Raw genomic sequence first — 19,632 nt, forward strand, 5'->3', positions numbered from 1 at the left:
ATTGATTCTCTGAAAACACATGTATACTTTTAAGTTGATAAAACCTTTACAAAAGGCATTCCTGTTTACTCTTTTATCTCTACTTATCATTTCACATATTACAAGCTAAAATTAGGCCAAAAATGTAATCTTAAACAAGAAATATTTTTTGAAATTATAATTTTTTGTGTGAAAATATAAAATAAACGATGCTTAATTCAATAATAATATTGGTAGCTGGTAGAATCCAATTTTAGTGTTACAAATTCCAGAGAATTATTCGAGGATGGGCACTATTGACAAACAAATTATTTTTTGCTAAATAGTATTAATTAACCATTGTAAGCATAGAACAAAATATTATTAATTAACCATTGTAAGCGTAGAACAAAATAGTATTAATTAACCATTGGAAGCGTAGAACAAAATAGTATTAATTAACCATTGTAAGTGTAGAACAAAATAGTATTAATTAACCATTGGAAGCGTAGAACAAAATAGTATTAACCATTGTAAGCGTAGAACAAAATAGTATTAATTAACCATTGGAAGCATCGAACAAAATAGTATTAATTAACCATTGGAAGCATCGAACAAAATAGTATTAATTAACCATTGGAAGCATTGAACAAAATAGTATTAATTAACCATTGGAAGCGTAGAACAAAATATCAAATCCGGTCATTTTGTTTACCTTATTGCTATCATGTAAATTGAAAAATAAAAATGTCCGCTTCTCCTTCTTCAAAAAGTCATCCTTTAATCTGATTGGTCCATTTTTTTTCCTTCGTGAATGACCTGCCCTTGGAAGTGGGTGGGGGGATTTTCTTTTTCTTTTAATTTATTTTACATTTTTGAACAGAAATAAAATAAAATAAAACAAACGAAAAAAATTAAACAAGATTTGAACAAAATAAAATAAAACAAACAAAAACATTATTAAACATTTATTTTACATTTGTACAGAATAAAATAAATTTATTTTATTCTGTACAAATGTAAAATAATTTATTTCGTACAAATTTAAAATAAATGTTTAATAATTTTTTCGTTTGTTTTATTTTACTTTATTATATTCAAAAATGTAAAATAAATTAAAAGAAAAAGAAAATCCCCCCTCCTCTAAGGGCAGGTCATTCTCAAAGAAAAAAATGTATCAATCAGATTAAAGGATGACTTTATGAAGAAGGAGAAGCGAAGCGGAGATTTTTATTTTTCAATTTACATGATAGCGATAAGATAAACAAAATGACCGGCTTCGATATTTTGGTCTACGCTTACAATGGTTAATTTTCAAACAAAAAATACTATTTAGCGAAAAATAATTCGTTTGACAATAGTGCCCATCCTCAAATAATTCTCTGGAATTTGTAACGCTAAAATTGGATTCTGCCCGGTAGTTTAGAAATTATTATTTATTTATTTATTTATGTTTTTTGCTTTGTTTTTTTTTTTTTTTCGAGTTATATCGATTTCGTTAATACAGATTTTAGTGGGTTTTTTTTTTAAATGTTCCTGAAAAAATTAATCTTTCTTTTTTACGATACTTTATTTTCATAAAAAAGCAAAATAAATTCATTCATTTTTTTTTTTTTTTTTTTTTTTTTTACTACTGGAAACCATAACTTTAGTAAAGGTGTTTTAAACAAAATAACACATTTCCACTAAGATTCAAATAAAAGTGATGGGTTCATTATATTCCGTGATCATTATTTGATAAATACTGCAAATTTCATTAAATTTGGTTTTGGGGTTCCTAATTTTTGGTGAATAATGGGAGAGGTCAAAATGTTTATACATATTGAACATCGGCTATTCATTTTGCACGTATCTACTACATAAGTAAAATTTTTACAAATTACAAAAAATAATCGTGTAGAAAAATAATTATTGTTTTTTTTTTTGTTTTTTTTTACGAACTTTAGTGTTTTATTGTATTTCTTAAATGTTGAAAGGGTTTTTTATAATCAAGGGGAGGTAACTGCAATCTATTCAAAATAGGAAATAGCGGACTGTTAATATCTGTTTTGTTTGTTTTGATTATTTTGTGTGTAAAAATAGTCCTAGCATATCTTGTACTCGATCATTTTTCGTATTATTATTATTATTATTATTATTATTATTATTATTATTATTTACTAATTTCGACATGACACGAAAGTACGCAATAATGTATTCTTTGGAATTCCATTATGCCGCAGAACACCAAACATTGTTTATCGGTTTTTATCAAAATAAAAACATCTTTTGATAAAGACTCTTTGAAATATTGAAATTATAATAACACGCTTTTATGTTTTCATAGAAAGCTAAAATAAATATTATTTAAATGTGAAGAAGTTCATTATTTATTGTCCAGAAATACATTTTATGTATGAACACAAAACAAAAATTACATAAAAATGAGTTTGGTTAATGTCAATAGTACAATTGAAGTGTTTGGTGTGTCTAGATCTAAGGGAGATAACTATGTTCAAACAATAAACACTTATTGGTTAACACAATCATTGGTTACTTCCCTTGAGCAATAATCCTTACGGATGTTATATTATTTTTACTCTTACATTAATTGAAGTCTTTGCCTTTTGGTCAAGATCAAAGTGTATTATCTGTTCTTCAGATGCTGCACTTCCATTTCTTGTTCTCTTTCGGTGGAGCATTAGTCCTCCACGACTGAGACAATTTTTATTTTTGTACCTTTTCTCCACGTTAAAAAACGACCCTGGTGTCTAACTCTGTCCCGTGGGGAGGCATAGTAAATAGGTACATTAATTGAAGTGCCTCTCCTACATAAAACCGGCTTTTAATGTGGGGAAGATAGAGCCCACCCCCACCCCAAAAAGGGGCAATTTGGATAACTAAATATTTTATAGTACCATCATCAAATACATATTTAAGAATTTCACTTATTATTTTTAAATTTAAAATTAAGGCAAGAGAGAGAGAGAGAGAGAGAGAGAGAGAGAGAGAGAGAGAGAGAGAGAGAGAGAGAGAGAGAGAGAGAGAGAGTCTATTTGGTAACGGTTCCCAGAATAATAGTCCCCTATAATTTTGTTCCTATAACAGTTTGACAGAATTTTTAATTGCCATGACTAATGACTGAGAGCTCCTCTTTCAACCCCCTCGGCTTAATATTTACAGGCAACATGAATTGGAACAAATAAATTGAAGACATTACCAAGGCTGCTAGAAAGAAAGTAGACTGGACGCGGACGCCATCTATCAGAAAATTAGTCAAACCTGACAGTATCCTATATCTTTACAAAGCCATTATTCGCCCAAAGCATAGAATACTGTTGCCAATTTTGGGTTGGTGCATTTCCCACTAGTCTTTCTCTTTTAGACAGGGTTAAAAAAAAAAAAAAAAAAAGAAAAAAAAAAAAAAAAGGTCCTGCATTATCAACCAAGCTCACTCCTATATTGGGCAGAGTTACTACCCTTACACCATTAATCTTAATATGACTAATTATAGTCCTTTACAACCAGAGGGCGTAGCCGGTTTTTTCCGGTGTTTTATTATTGTAAATAAACGAGCTAGGCGCGGCCATTTTGGAGGCGATCTTAACAAATTTACAGTTTGCATAGTATGAACCCCTACACCTTGGGACTATTTTGAGTCATTTCACCGCCTTCGGTAGTGTTTTCTTACATGATACGTTCGCGTGCGAACGGGCGTAGTGAAGTGTCTTATCACATCGCGTAGGAATCTTTCAAATAAGAAAGTTAAAAAAAAAAAAAAAAAAATTTTATCCTTAAACGTTTTGTAAATATTTAATATTAAAGAGAATGTTTTGTAAATATATTTTTTTTCTTTTAAATCTTTAAAAGTTTTGTAAATATATTTTTTTAAAATCTTGCTCGCGAATATTCGAATATGTCTGTTATTTGACCTGTTTACAAGTTTAGAAACAACTAACGGCAATGTCAAGGTCGAACAAACGGTGCCTCTTGAATTGTTCGCTTATTTTTGTTGTCTGCTACGGGGTGTCTAATCTTTACTTGATCCAGAAAAACACTACCGAAGGCGGTGAAATGGCACAATATAGTCCCAAGGTCTAGGGGTTCATACCATGCAAACGATAAATTTGCGGCGGGTTCGATACTCCTAAAAAAAAAAACAAATTAGAGTGGTTGGGGTCCTGTTGTAGCGCAAGGTAACATTTACTGAACTTTTTAATTTTTCACAAAAATTCTGTTTACATTGGTGGGGGGCGATGGAGGGCAAGGGCAGGTGGGGCGTGTGGTGTCATGTAAGTATAGCAATAAACGAAGGCGGTGAGATGGCACAAAATAGTGCGAGGGTTCAGGGGTTAATACCATGCAAACGGTAAATTTGAAACGGGATTCGTTGTCAGCGACCCCGAAACCCTATATAAAACAAATTTTATTGGTCGGTGGTCTGTTGTAGTTAAAGTAAACATTTCCCCAGTTTTTTAACATCGTTTGATTTTTAGGTCCTTAATGTTCATCAATTAACTTTTATTTTTAATAAAAATTATTTGCTTTTGTAAATAAAAAAAAAAAGTCCAATAGTGTAAAAAAAAAAAAATCATAAGATCGAGTATCCCCCTTAAATCATTAGCATGAACACAATGTGTGTCCTGAAGTTCGATGGTCCTGGATATGACCTTAAACTATATCCGATGGTGAGGCCTCAGCTTGCGGGCTTTGGGGAGTGTGGAGCCACCCTTTAATTGACATTGCTCCCAGGTCCACTCTGACCTGGAGTGGTAGTACTTGTTAGGGTCTCAACTATGGAATAAATAGAAACAGACTTGCAAAAAACAAATATAATCTACTAAAAAAATTTTCTTCAAAATAACTGGATTTGGCGTTAAATAACCTGGAAAGAGTTGATATGCCATAAAACAAAAACAACCAACCAACCTGAAGTTCGAAATAAGTGACCATTTTTTAACGGCCGGTTTTGTCTGTTTTTCGTAGCGGTGACAAATCAAATTAATCCACTGCACAAATTATTCTCTTATTGTCCTTTGATATTTTATATTGAATACGCCAGTATTATGATAGTTAATTTATAATATATTTCTTTTTGCCGGTTTATAATATATTTCTTTTTGTTAATTTATAATGTATTTTGATTTCATTCTTATGGTGCCGGCAAAAAGAAATTTTTGTAATTTTTTAAAAACTGCAAATTTAAGCTAAATTTCATGTAACTGTTTAAACAATGTAGGTTAAACGTAATAAAATAATCAATACATTAGTTCCAAATACAATTGAATGCACATTAATGTAGTAATAAGGTAAAAAAGTTGTGTAAGACATACAAACAAAACTTACAGCAGCAGCCAGATGGGGCATCTGTCTGCAGAGGGTGAGTGCAACATGGCAGGTCTGTTCACTTGCATTATCTATTTTTTTAATATTCACACCATATATTTCATAATAAATGACTTGCACTTTACTGAGGCTTGCAGATTCATTACACTGACCCTAATCCTGACAAAAACAAATGTTCTAGGACGAAATACTGAAACACTATCAGTCATCACTATTGGTGATTATGAGCTCAATGTGGTCCGTCGGTTCACATACTTTGACTCCATCGGCACTGACAATCTCTCCTTAGACACAAGAGAATCAGGAAGGCAGCCACAAGTAAGTTTGGGGAAAACTGACAATTAGGATAGAGATCTCCATCAATATATTGTTTTAATATCTCATTTTAATACAGCTTCCTATTTCAGTATCTCCTTTCCAATAACTGCAGGCTTCTTGCTGACTTTTTTCATTCTACGTATATAGTATTATTCTAAGTTTTATAAAAAGTTCTGTAATTGTATTAAAAACGCACTCAGAAAGGCACCCATTTATTTAAATATCTTTTATTTAAATACGTTCGTTTTGTTACTTAAAAAAAAATGTGCTTGTGCTAATGTCAAGGTCGTGTCACTTGAAATGTGCACCGGTCGTCGGCAGTCGTCATCTTCTGCTACAGGGTATCTATTCTTTACTTGGTTCTCTTGGTCTTTTCAAAACTAACGTCAATAAACATAATCTGTCTTTGCAATAATCATCTTTCGTTCTCTTTAGCTTCTTACATCAAGTGGTATCATGCCTTGTCTGGGGCGATTTTCATTAAAAATAAACCTTGCACGCTTCACATGTGTGTGGACCAATCCCTAGCTGGTGGAAAATACCAAAGTGGTGGTGTGCCATGCCTGTGTTATCAGCGTGCTTTGGTCAAGATCAAAGTGTAGTATCTGTTCTTCAGATGCTGCACTTCTATTTCTTGTTCTCTTTCAGCGGAGGAGAAATCCTTCACGACTGAGACAATTTTAATTTTTTTACCTTTTCTCCACGTTAAAAAACGACCCTGGTGTCTAACTCTGTCCCGTGGGGAGGCATAGTAAATAGGTACTTTATGGTAATGAAGCTGGGACCATGCATGCTATACACAAAGGCATCTGAACATTTTCTAAATGAAAAGCATCTGACACATCCTGGGGGTGACCATGGAAGGACAGGGTGCCCAACACTGAGGGTTTGTCCTAAGCAGGTCTACGCAGCATTTTCACACTTCTCAAACAGTGCAGGATAAATGTGTTGGACCATGTCAACTGTATACCAGATGTTCACATCTCCCAAAGATCTCCGGTCCTGGATATGACCTTAAACTATATCCAGTGGTGAGGCCCCAGCTTGCGGGCTTTGGGGAGTGTAGAGCAACCCTTTAATTACCATTGCTCCCAGGTCCACTCTGACCCGGAGTGGTAGTACCTGTTAGGGTTCCAACTATGGGTTAAATAGAAACCGACTTGAAAACAACAAATATATTCTATTAAAAAAATTTTCTTCAAAATCTTTGGATTCGGTATTAAATAGCCCGAAAAGGGTTGATATGCTGTAAAACAACCAACCAACAACCAAAGCTCTCCAGTATGAAGAGCTAGCCTTTGGAAGGAAATTCACTAAGTAATCACAACTGCAGTATTACAATGTTAAAATTGTGACTTGGAGGCTGCAGACATCAGCACAGTCCTGGGAGAGCCTAGTAGCTAACTAATCCAAATAGAGAGAAACCATGACCGAACACCTCAAATCAAAGGGGGAGAAACTGACACAATTTGCCATGGAGAGGTGGACTCAAAGAAAGCGAAGTGTCAGTTCTAGTGGATTAGAGACAAAATACAAATGCGGCCTTTGCTGCAGTATCTGTCACTCCCCCACACAGACGTCGATGCTCCAACCAAACAGGGATGCTACTTATGGGCAACCTTGACTGACAGAAGCCGACATAAAAAATGATATGACACTGATTTGCAAAACAAGTTTTTTTGATTTTGTATTTCTAATACAAAATCAAAAAAACGAAAATAAAGTTTGTGCCAAAAATGTGAAAAATCTAAATTGCTTCACCTCAGCTAGTGCAGATGCTGCTAATGCAAGAAACTTTTCCCATTGGAATAATCCACGAAGATCTCCAAGTTTCAAAAGTTCATCGAGTTGTTCTTTCGGAAGGGAAAGGTTATTCCATTTTTCTTCAATTTCAAGTGGCGTCACGTCTTTCCTACTGGAAAGCTGAAAATTCAAAAGAAAAACAAAATATTAAGGAAAATTCAGTTGGATGAGCAGAGCCATGGAAATCCCATGGTTAATTCCGTGAAATAGGTTATAGTTTTATCTATGCAGACACAAAAGCCGTTCTTTCCAAACGCACAAATAGTTGACGTTACTCAACTGCTGAATAAACAAAAGTTTGATAAACTTTTTACTTTATTTTTAAAAAAAGGTCACCACTTATCAAGGCCTGGAGGCCACTTGAGAATAAGGCTTAATGTGTGTATAATAGTCATTTGACAGTAGCATAGTAATCATTTGTGGTGGAAATTTGATATAATTAGATTATTTACGAGGACAGTTCAATAAAAATTTGTTTGCATTGAACTTGAAGACAACAATATTGTAGTCAACTGGAAAGCTGACCAGTGGAACAGAGTTCCACAGGTGGGTAGTTCTAGGAAAGAAGCTTTGTTCATGAAATCCACATTTAAGTTTAGGCACTGCTAGAGAGTGGGGGAATTTATTGATAGTGATTTGGGCTAGACAAGTGTTTTTTGTGAAAAATTGGTGAGGAGAGACCATAGATTGGAGCTCAGTCGAACACTTGCCATGAAAATAATGATAAATCAGAGACAGACTCACGACGTTACTTCTGTGGGAAAGAGGTTGCAGAGAAGAAAAATGGCCACCACCTACTAGATTACAAAGTTTTTAACTCTGTCAAGGCAGGATAGGTGTTCCGAGCAGCTCCTGTCCAGATGCAGCAACAGTAATCCATCCTAGGACATACTTGATTCTTATACAGGTAGAGAATTGCACCGGCAGTGAGATATCTGCTGGAGTAGTAGAATGATCCAACTATTTTTCCACTGACCTTGGCGATGGATTTGATGTATGTGTTCAATTTCAGATCAGGAGTAAAGGTCAGACCAAGAAGCTTATCTAAACATGACTGAGTAAAAGTGTTAATTATTATTGGCGGGACCTGTGGATATTCCACAGCGGACTCATTCATATGTAATATATTGATGTTGGCATTCTGTACATGTTTAGCGTAAATAGAAAAGCTCTGATATTATTGCAGCTCTTTTGTTAAAACTGCAAAAGTATTTATCTAAGCTAGCAGGGACGCCAGTCATAAACTACTCTTAAATATATTTTAATTCTTGCATATTTCGTATATATTATTATAGAGTTACAGTTCTATCGATTTTTATATATTATAAAGTTGCGATTTCCAAAACATATATATGCATATGATTTGGGTGCATCAGTTTTAATTGAAAGTGAAATCAAAACTTATGAAAAAATATATATGTATATACAGTGATGATCATATTTATTGGCACGGTAAAATAAAAGTTAAATTTTGTCTAATAAATTCTAAAAAAGGGATTAAATTAAAGAAAATAACAAAGTATATTATGTATTTTTAACTGGCCTTTCCGATGCAGCAATCGGATTTTAGAAAAAATAAATAACAAAGGAACAACAAACATAATTGCAAAAAACCCTTGTTCAAAATTATTGGCACGATTTATTTAATAATCAATTGTATAGCCTTTGGCCTTGATTACCTTCCTCAGTCGCTTTTCATAGTTTACAACCAAGTTGTTGCACTCTTCAGTAGTAATTTTAGCCCACTCTTCCTGACAATAATCCTCCAATTGAATAAGATTCTTAGGCTTCCTTTGCATTACCCTCAATTTTAATGTTCTCCATAAATTTTCAATTGGATTAAGGTCTGGGCTTTGTGATGGCCACTCCAAAACATTAATATGATTGTCCTCAAGCCATTTCTTAGTCAGTTTAGCCGAATGCTTTGGGTCATTATCTTGCATGAACCACCAACGACGACCAAGTGAGAGCTCTTTAGCAGAGTCTTTCAGGTTTTCATCCAATATTTTAACATAATCTTCCTTTTTTATGCTACCTGTGACCTTAACAAGTCGCCCTGGTCCAGAGGCAGCAAAGGATCCCCAAAACATCAAACTGCCTTCACCGTGCTTCACTGTGGGTATGGTGTTCTTAGGCAGGAAAGCTTCGCCAGATTTTCTGTAAATATAAGACACTTTATTATGGCCAAATAACTCTATTTTCGTTTCGTCAGTCCATAGAACACGTTTCCAGAATGCAACATCTTTATCAATATGACGTTTTGCAAAGGCTAGCCTTGCTTTCAGGTGCATAGGCTTCAATAAGGGAGTCTTTCTCGGACGACATGCTTTTAAACCAGCTCTCTTCAAAACTCTACCAACTGTATGTCGAGATACATTCACTCCAGAGGTGCTCTGTTCATCAACAATCTCCCCAACAGAGATCCTTGGGTTTTGTTTTACTTGTCGAACAATTTTCCGTTCATCTCTTGGGGAAAGAATCCTTTTTCTCCCTCTACCCTCTAAACTCATAACATGGCCTTGCGATTTGAACTTGTTTATTATGGCTCTAACAGTGGATTTGGGAAGGTTTAGCTTCTTTGAAATCTTATCATAGCCCTCCCCATTGGTATGGCATGCTACAACAAGCTTCCTGACGTCTTCGCTGTGTTCCTTAGTTTTAAGCATGGTGATTGAAAATTATAATTTAGTCACTTATAATAGTTTAAATAAATCGCTATCTAAAAATTATCTGAAAAAAATTATTCACTGAATTAGCGTTAAACAAGCATAATATGGCTATAAAAAAGTTCAGAAAGCACGTAAACCGGAAATTGATTGATATTATACTGATACTAAAAGAAAAACAAAGCCGTGCCAATAATTTTGAACAAGGGTTTTTTGCAATTATGTTTGTTGTTCCTTTGTTATTTATTTTTTCTAAAATCCGATTGCTGCATCGGAAAGGCCAGTTAAAAATACATAATATACTTTGTTATTTTCTTTAATTTAATCCCTTTTTTAGAATTTATTAGACAAAATTTAACTTTTATTTTACCGTGCCAATAAATATGATCATCACTGTATATATAAATATAACTTGAGTGCCATCAGTTATAATCGAAACCAAAACCAAAACTTATAAAGAATTCTTAATAAATTATTTTTAAAAAGTATAGATTACTGGAGTGCCATCAGCTATAATCGAAACCGAAACCAGAACTTATGAAGAATTCTCGGTAAAATTATTTATTACAAGAGATGGACGTCCATAACAATTAAACGTCTCAGATGTAAGCGTGACACAGAAAATAACACACATGCTATCATATTAATATATAGATGTTATTCTTAGTTATTATCGCCTTAAAGATGTTTTTTTTTCTTTGTCATGTTCACCCCAAACAAGGTATATTGCCACTTGGATGTAAGGGGTTACTATTTGAGACCATGTTTACAGGGGAATATGCAAGGAGATTAGTGAGATGTCTGTTTGCATTATATTTACACTTCTGCATGCCAGTACAGTCAAGGAAGCAGGGAGGGAATTCCAAAGTCTAGCAGTCCAAGGGAAATAGTTATTAGAGTAGGAGGCTTTTCGGCATCTAGAGACCTTAACAATGAAAGGGTGGGATTTTGTTGGTAAACAAGTTTGTCTGGGATATGTACATGAATGTAACGTAAATCAACATCTTGTTAATCTTTCCTAGGCATAGTCTCAAATAGTAGCCCCTTATGGCCAGGTGGCGATATGCCTTGTTAGGGGTCAATGTGGGTAAAAAAAAAATTTTTTAATTTTGATAAAAAAATAAGTCTTATGAATCATATACACATAAAGATATGCCTTATTTGGCTATCTAATTTACATATGCGTTTACGATGTGTAGGAACACCCTATGTAAATTAGATGACAACGGCTGATGTAGTGAGAACAATTTACCACGATGGATTACATAAAGGTTTCAATTCAAAATTCAGTAAAATTTATCAAGTTCGATATGAAGATTTTAAATAATGCACCTTCAGAAGGCCGGAGCACATATCAGATAAAACTGTGTGAAAATAACCAAGATGAGAACAGTAGTCCAAATAATCCAACTAATCCAAATTATCTAACCTCATCTCAAAAATTCTGAAACATGATGATGAAAGGTGTTTACAACAGACCAGGAAAAAGGCGAGAGATACTTTTAGACTAGGATGCTAATTTTCTATCCATGATCTTGGGAGTGTACATGGATGGAGCTTCGTATAGTGATACGACGAAAGCAGCTATTGACTAAGAAATTAACGTCAAGGATGTGAGTTCCGTTATAGAAACGTTGATTTAATTTGAATAAAATAAAATATGCATCACACCCTTGATGTTACTCTCGTGTTGCCAACGCACAGTTCCAACATTTCAAAATACAACCGCTTAGATACAACGCGCAGCTCTTTTCAAACAGACCTTTCTTTCTCCAACTTTACAACATGGCAAGAAAGAAGAAAAGGAAAAAAAAGAAAAAAAAAACAACATACTGAGGATGGAGATTGGCTCTGAAATATATTTAAATTATAAATTTTCAAACAAGTAAAATATTATTTTTTTTATTTTCCTAATATTACGTTGTGATTTCGCTTTCAAGTGCACTTGATGTGTATTTTATTTCATTCAACGCTTCTATAATGGAACTCACACCCTTGAGATATATATATATATATATATATATATATATATATATATATATATATATGGCACAAACACGTTGACACACAGATTCTCGCCAGATCACCAAAGTTAAGCAACATTGAGCCTGGCCAGTACCAGATGGGTGATTATTTGGGAAGACTAGGTACTGTATGTACCGGGCCGAGTTGTAGAAATTTTCAGGTTGGTATCTGGGGGCGCATTAATTAACTGGGAGAGATGACCTCTCAGTCTTCGTTAAGACATGCATCTAGGAGAAGGAAACTCTGCGAGCTACTGTATACTCTGCCCTGTGGCAGTAATCTGCACTGACAAAGGTTAGCAGTAATACTAAAAAGTGTGGTTGGTTCTATACAAATTCTTCACCACTATAAACAAATCATCTGTGTGGATTTCCGAACAACTTAGTTGTTGTGGCGGAAGCTCATATGTTGAAATTGACGGGAGAGTTCATTACATATATATATATATATATATATATATATATATATATATATATATATATTAATTTTATTTATACAAACATTAATGGCTACATATGTGAATACATGTTTCTGTAATCACCCACGTTCGGGGATTACGTCTTCAGGCCAAGAATTACCGTCGAAAGTGATATTTCCACCAAATACATTTTCCTATTTCGTTTATCAAGTTAGCATGCAACCTGGGTGGGAGTCATAAAAAACGGTAAAAGGATGAGTGAGGTCTTTGAAGATAATAAACATCTTTTTCTTTTCCCTTTCCCCCATCCAACCTAACTTTTGGTTTTTATGACATAAGGTACTTGAGAATTTAGTTTTCTAGTCTTGGAGTCTGTAAGTTAAGAACCTTAGCGATGGTCAATAAGTACTGACCGGTGCCTTTTAATCTACATCCACCCACACACAAATGCAACACACATACAACACACACATACACAGACACTGCCACACACACACACATCAATACGTATATCCAAAAGCGAATCCAAGCTGTATGCTTTTTTTTTTATTCACAACACACATATTGAAACTAGACAATAACTCTGAAACTACACAGGAATAGAGTTAAAAATTACATTAAGGTAAATAAAACAAAACAAAAAATAAATAAAATTAAATAAAAATAAATAAAACAAATAAACAAACAAAATATGAATAAATATAAAACACGGGAGTTATCTAAACCCCACATGTACCTATATATATATATCAATATACTTATAAATGCCTACATTTTGCTACACCCGCACATATATACACACACACATTACAGACATACAGAGACGAATAATAGCATTTTTCTTTACTTCTGGAGCGTGGTAACCCCTTCGTATATGCAATAGTATGCTACCACACTCCAGACGGGTGTACATATATATATATATACATAAACACACACACATACATACATATATATATATATATATATATATATATATATATATATACATACACACATATATATACACATATAACATATATATAAACAACATTCGGACATCCATACATTCTTGTAGTCTGTATTGTTACAACAATCATATACGAGGCAGCCTATTCTAATAGTTCAGAAATATATATGTATATACATTCATCTACATACAATACACACAGAAATTCATCCATATACAAACATACACACAGATATATAGATACACATATATATATAAATATACAAACATACATGCATACATAAAATACACTTATACATACATACTCACACAAATATAGACATATACATATATACCTGTACCTTGCCACCAAATGATACATCTAAAGTAGAAACAGAAATGAATACATTTACTATATAAATTCCCTTTTTCTATCAAACTCCACACGCATAGTTATATTTCATGGCCCCACCCGCTTGTTACATTTTCCTAAGTTGTAGGTTTTTTCGTAAAAATTTACACTACGTAAAAATTTATATTGAATTCAGCATGAAGCTCATAGGCCTATCCTCATATTAAGCAAACACTCTTTCGATGGTAAGGCAGATATACATAAGATGTATCACGATACAATAATCATATATAATGACACATGACAGAAATCAGAGTATTTAGGTTATACAAACCGAGTATACAAGCTTATATATTGTAGTACTTACCTTCATCTTTGTTTATTCACCCTAATTTCCTTATCCCCTTTTCTTTCATTCACCCTTCATTCCTTACTTTCTTTCATCTATATATTTCTTCATTTTTTTTTTTTTTTTTTTTTATAAATTACTTTTCCTACCCGGGTATATAAAGATCTTATATCCATACATGCACACACCCAAAAATATCCATATGCATACATTATTACGAGGTTAACTCAAAAACAATCTATTACTCGTTTGGTTACAAATATACCTTCATACAGGTACTTATTTCGGTTAGTAATACCATAACTGCTCGATGAAGTAGAATATTAAGCGACTTACGTAACCCATACGGGTATGATCATAGTTGCAACGGGTGGGGCCATGAAATATAACTATGCGTGTGGAGTTTGATAGAAAAAGGGAATTTATATAGTAAATGTATTCATGTCTGTTTCTACTTTAGATGTATCATTTGGTGGCAAGGTACAGGTATATATGTATATGTCTATATTTGTGTGAGTATGCATGTATAAGTGTATTTTATGTATGCATGTATGTTTGTATATTTATATATATATGTATCTATATATCTGTGTGTATGTTTGTATATGGATGAATTTCTGTGTGTATTGTATGTAGATGTATGTATATGCATATATATTCTTGAACTATTAGAATAGGCTGCCTCGTATATGATTGTTGTAACAATATAGACTACAAGAATGAATGGATGTCCGAATGTTGTTTATATATATGTTATATGTGTATATGTATATATGTATATATATATATATATATGTATATATATGTATGTATGTGCGTGTGTTTATGTATATATATATGTACACCCGTCTGGAGTGTGGTAGCATACTATTGCATATACAAAGGGGTTACCACGCTCCAGAAGTAAAGAAAAATGCTATTATTCGTCTCTGTATGTCTGTAATGTGTGTGTGTATACATGCACGGGTGTAGGCATGTATAAGTATATTGATATATGTATATAGGTACATGTGGGGTTTAGATAACTTCCATGTTTTATATTTATTCATATTTTGTTTGTTTATTTGTTTTATTTATTTTTATTTAATTTTATTTATTTTTTGTTTTGTTTTATTTACCTTAATGTAATTTTTAACTCTATTCCTGGTAGTTTCAGAGTTATTGTCTAGTGTCAGTATGTGTGTTGTGAATAAAAAAAAAATAAAATAAAAAAAATAAATAAATAAAAAAAAAGCATACAGCTTGGATTCGCTTTTGGTTATACGTATTGATGTGTGTGTGTGTGTGTGTGTGTGTGTGTGTGTGTGTGTGTGTGTGTGTGTGTGTGTGTGTGTGTGTGTGTGTTGTATGTGTGTTGCATTTGTGTGTGGGTGGATGTAGATTAAAAGGCACCGGTCAGTACTTATTGACCATCGCTAAGGTTCTTAACTTACAGACTCCAAGACTAGAAAACTAAATTCTCAAGTACCTTATGTCATAAAAACCAAAAGTTAGGTTGGATGGGGGAAAGGGAAAAGAAAAAGATGTTTATTATCTTCAAAGACCTCACTCATCCTTTTACCGTTTTTTATGACTCCCACCCAGGTTGCATGCTAACTTGATAAACGAAATAGGAAAATGTATTTGGTGGAAATATCACTTTCGAAGGAAATTCTTGGCCTGAAGACGTAATCCCCCAATGTGGGTGATTACAGAAACATGCATGCACATATGTAGCCATTAATGTTTGTATAAATAAAATTAATATACCTGCTCTGTTCACTCATTGAGCACTATTTTGGTAGACACATGTTGTTTCATTGGATGTACTTCTAGGAAACTAAACTCTACTGGCTATATATATATATAGATAGATAGATAGATAGATAGATATAATTTTATTCCATTTAAAATTGCCATTAGTCACGGCAATAAATGTACGGTTTCTTTTTTTTTTTTTTCTTTTTAACTCAGTGATCACCACTTATCAAGGCCCGGAAGCCATCCAGGGACAAGGGTTATTGCAAGTACATTACGTTAGTGTGGAGATTTGATGAAGTGTTTAATTAAGGGGGCAGTTCATTAGGAATTTGTTAACATTGGACTTGAAGACATCCAAGTTGTAGTCCGAAGGGAAGCAGGCAGATGGAACAGAGTTCCACAGGCGTGCAGTTCTAAGAAAGAAGCTTTGTTCATGGAATCCGCGTTTTCATTTAGGCACAGATATAGAGTGGGGGAAATTTTTCACAGTGGATTCAGCTAGACGAGTGTTTTTCGTGAAAGATTGGCAAGGGGGGACCAGAGATTGGAGTTCAGACGAGCACCTGCCATGGAAGTAATGATAAAACAAGGATAGGCTCGCAACGTCTCCTCTGTGGGAGAGAGGTTGCAGGATAAAGAAAAGGGCATCCCCCACTAAGCCACGAAGTCTATTTTGTACTCTGTCAAGGCAGGATAGGCTGTTTTTAGCAGCTCCTGCCCAGATATGGCAACAGTATTCCATCCTTGGACGTACTTGGCTTCTATATAGATAGAGAATTGCATCAGTAGTGAGATATCTTCTGGAGCGGTAGAAGGATCCCACCATCTTTCCAGCGACCTTGGCAACAGACTTGATGTACGTGTTCCATTTCAGATCAGGAGTAAAGGTCAAACCCAGAAGCTTGTCAAAACACGGGCTAAAAAGACTTCATCAGATGACAAAAACAGCCTTTTGTCTTAGTTAGGGCATAATCTTTAATGAAAATGAAAACCAAATACCCCCCCCCAAAAAAAAAAGAAAAGCCAGAGAAAAATTAATTGGTTAGGCCTTTTTTTTTTTAAAATTGATAACTTCTATATTTTGAATTTGGACACACGTATTAGTTTTAAGAGAGGGGGCAGTATTTAATCAGTGGCTACAAATTCAATGACTGTATCTCTTGTCATTTCAATTAGGTCAAATTGTCTGCAATCATTTAAATGCCAGAAAAGAATTAACAAATGAAAAGGGATATTCCCACCGTCTGTGTTTTTAGTCACCTGACAAAGTCTTTTTAGACTGAAACAGGAGATTTACTGTTGCAATTAATGATAATTTTGTTTATTTAAATTGAATAAAATAATATCTTGCTCTTTTTATTAAATACACTATCAACAACCTTGTGAAATTCAATGGTTTTTTACTTTTGAAGATTTATAACCTTGAACAAAATATATATATTATTCATAGGTATACCTTTTATACACGTAATAATATTTATTAATAAAATATATATATATATATATATATATATATATATATATATATATATAGAGAGAGAGAGAGAGAGAGAGGGCGAGAGAGAGAGAGAGAGAATATTCAAAAAATAAAAAAACGACAATATAAAAATATGCATTCATGCATATAGATTTATTCGTTAATCTAATAAGGATGATATATTAATTATGGGTGTAGGATAAGTAAAACTCTTTATACCATGATATTTTAAATTTAATGCTTCTCATCAGAAGAAAACAGATGCTACGTAAGATATTAGGGATGCGAGGACTAGCAATAGCTACATTAGGAGCAAAATAATTGTACGTGAGAGGAGAATGATAATATATTGAAACTGTTGAAGGAGAGAAATGGGAGAACTACAAGAGATTTATACAATAGGGGAGGAATATAGCTTTTATTGTAAAATGAAGGTAGATGTATGGCACGTATGTCATAGTGGGTTCAATACATGCGTGCCTAGAAGAATTTAGAAGTTCTTGAAAGTGGATGCTTATTTAATTATATGTAGTTATGGGTTATAAATATATATGGCAAAATCGCATTGACACACCAGTTCTCATCAGATCACCAAAGTTAAGAAACGTTGAGCCTGGTTAGTATCAGATGGGTGACGATTTGGGAATTCTATAAAAGAAATAATTAATATAATAAAATAATAAAAGGTAAAAAGATAAAATATAAAAAGATAAAATATAAAAATATGAAATATAAAAAGATAAAATATAAAAAGATAAAATATAAAATGATGAAATATAAAAAGATGAAATATAAAAAGATAAAATATAAAAAGATAAAATATAAAATGATGAAATATAAAAAGATGAAATATAAAAAGATAAAATATAAAAAGATGAAATATAAAAAGATAAAATATAAAAATATAAAAAGATAAAATATAAAATGATGAAATATAAAAAGATGAAATATAAAAAGAGAAAATATAAAAAGATGAAATATAAAAAGAGAAAATATAAAAAGATGAAATATAAAAAGATGAAATATAAAAAGATGAAATATAAAAAGATGAAATATAAAAAGATGAAATATAAAAAGATGAAATATAAAAAGATGAAATATAAAAAGATAAAATATAAAAAGATGAAATATAAAAAGATGAAATATAAAAAGATGAAATATAAAAAGAGAAAATATAAAAAGATGAAATATAAAAAGAGAAAATATAAAAAAATGAAATATAAAAAGATGAAATATAAAAAGATGAAATATAAAAAGATGAAATATAAAAAGATGAAATATAAAAAGATAAAATATAAAAAGATAAAATATAAAAAGAGAAAATATAAAAAGAGAAAATATAAAAAGATGAAATATAAAAAGAGAAAATATAAAAAGATGAAATATAAAAAGATGAAATATAAAAAGATGAATTATAAAAAGATGAAATATAAAAAGGCCTTTGTCCGATAAGTGCATGTCCATTGGCTGATAGGAAGGGCGCGGTGGATACTAGAAAGCTTATTGGCTAACTAAAATCTCGATAGAAGGTGTTTATATAAAAACGACAGACAACCACAAAATTTGCGCATAAGCCTGAAGAGTCCTAAAGTGGATGAAACGCAGAATATTCAGTGTAGCTTAATCGCCATATATATTTTATAACTTACTATAAATATATATATATATATATATATATATATATATATATATATATATATATATATATATATGCTATTAAATTTTTTATTTATAACAGCATTTTGGTTTCATTTTGTAAATATTTAATATTTTCATAAGAATTACCTGTTTGTTTAAAATTTTCAGAAGTCCAATTGTAAGGCCTGTGTCTGTCTTTTGTGTAGCCATTGGCATTTCATAGCGTTCTTTGACCGGAGGTTCTTCTCCTTTGTAAAGTGCTGTAAAATATCTAAAAATCAGAAGAGAAAAGCAAAACGTAATCATGATTTCCTATCATTTTATGGACACGAAGACCAACAGTAAATAATATACACTTTGCCATCACAAGATTTTTTTTTTCTTCTAAAATAAGAAAAGTAATTTTATATGAAAGTACCCCTTTTTAATACACAGTGCCGCCAAAAACAAAGTCCACACGTCATTTTTTCAAAAACCATAAATTAAAGCTAAATTGAATGTAACTGTTTAAGCAACCTATACCTCATTTGAGCCGCCTTTTATTCCTCTATAATTTTACCTGTTCACATTTGACTTTTAATTGAAGTATCCTAGTGTTCAGGTCAATTTAAAAAATTAGCTTTAAATCGAGAAGT

At 32.5% G+C, this 19,632-nt stretch overlaps 1 protein-coding gene across 3 annotated transcripts in view; it reads right to left on the reverse strand.

Annotated features, from left to right (window-relative positions):
• The window catches only part of LOC145293014 (ropporin-1-like protein), a 223,299-nt gene that overhangs the window by 14,669 nt on the left and 188,998 nt on the right, over window positions 1-19,632 (reverse strand). For all 3 annotated transcript variants that reach the window (XM_080139290.1, XM_080139288.1, XM_080139287.1), the window contains exons 3-4: window positions 19,145-19,268; window positions 7,363-7,524 (exon numbers count right to left, since the gene is read on the reverse strand). In XM_080139290.1, the coding sequence (XP_079995416.1) occupies window positions 7,363-7,524; window positions 19,145-19,268 (286 nt within the window). The remainder of the gene's footprint in view (window positions 1-7,362; window positions 7,525-19,144; window positions 19,269-19,632) is intronic.

This window comes from Euprymna scolopes, chromosome 14 (genome assembly GCF_053919585.1).
Source record: "Euprymna scolopes isolate OS-2025 chromosome 14, ASM5391958v1, whole genome shotgun sequence".
Classification (NCBI taxonomy): domain Eukaryota; kingdom Metazoa; phylum Mollusca; class Cephalopoda; order Sepiida; family Sepiolidae; genus Euprymna; species Euprymna scolopes.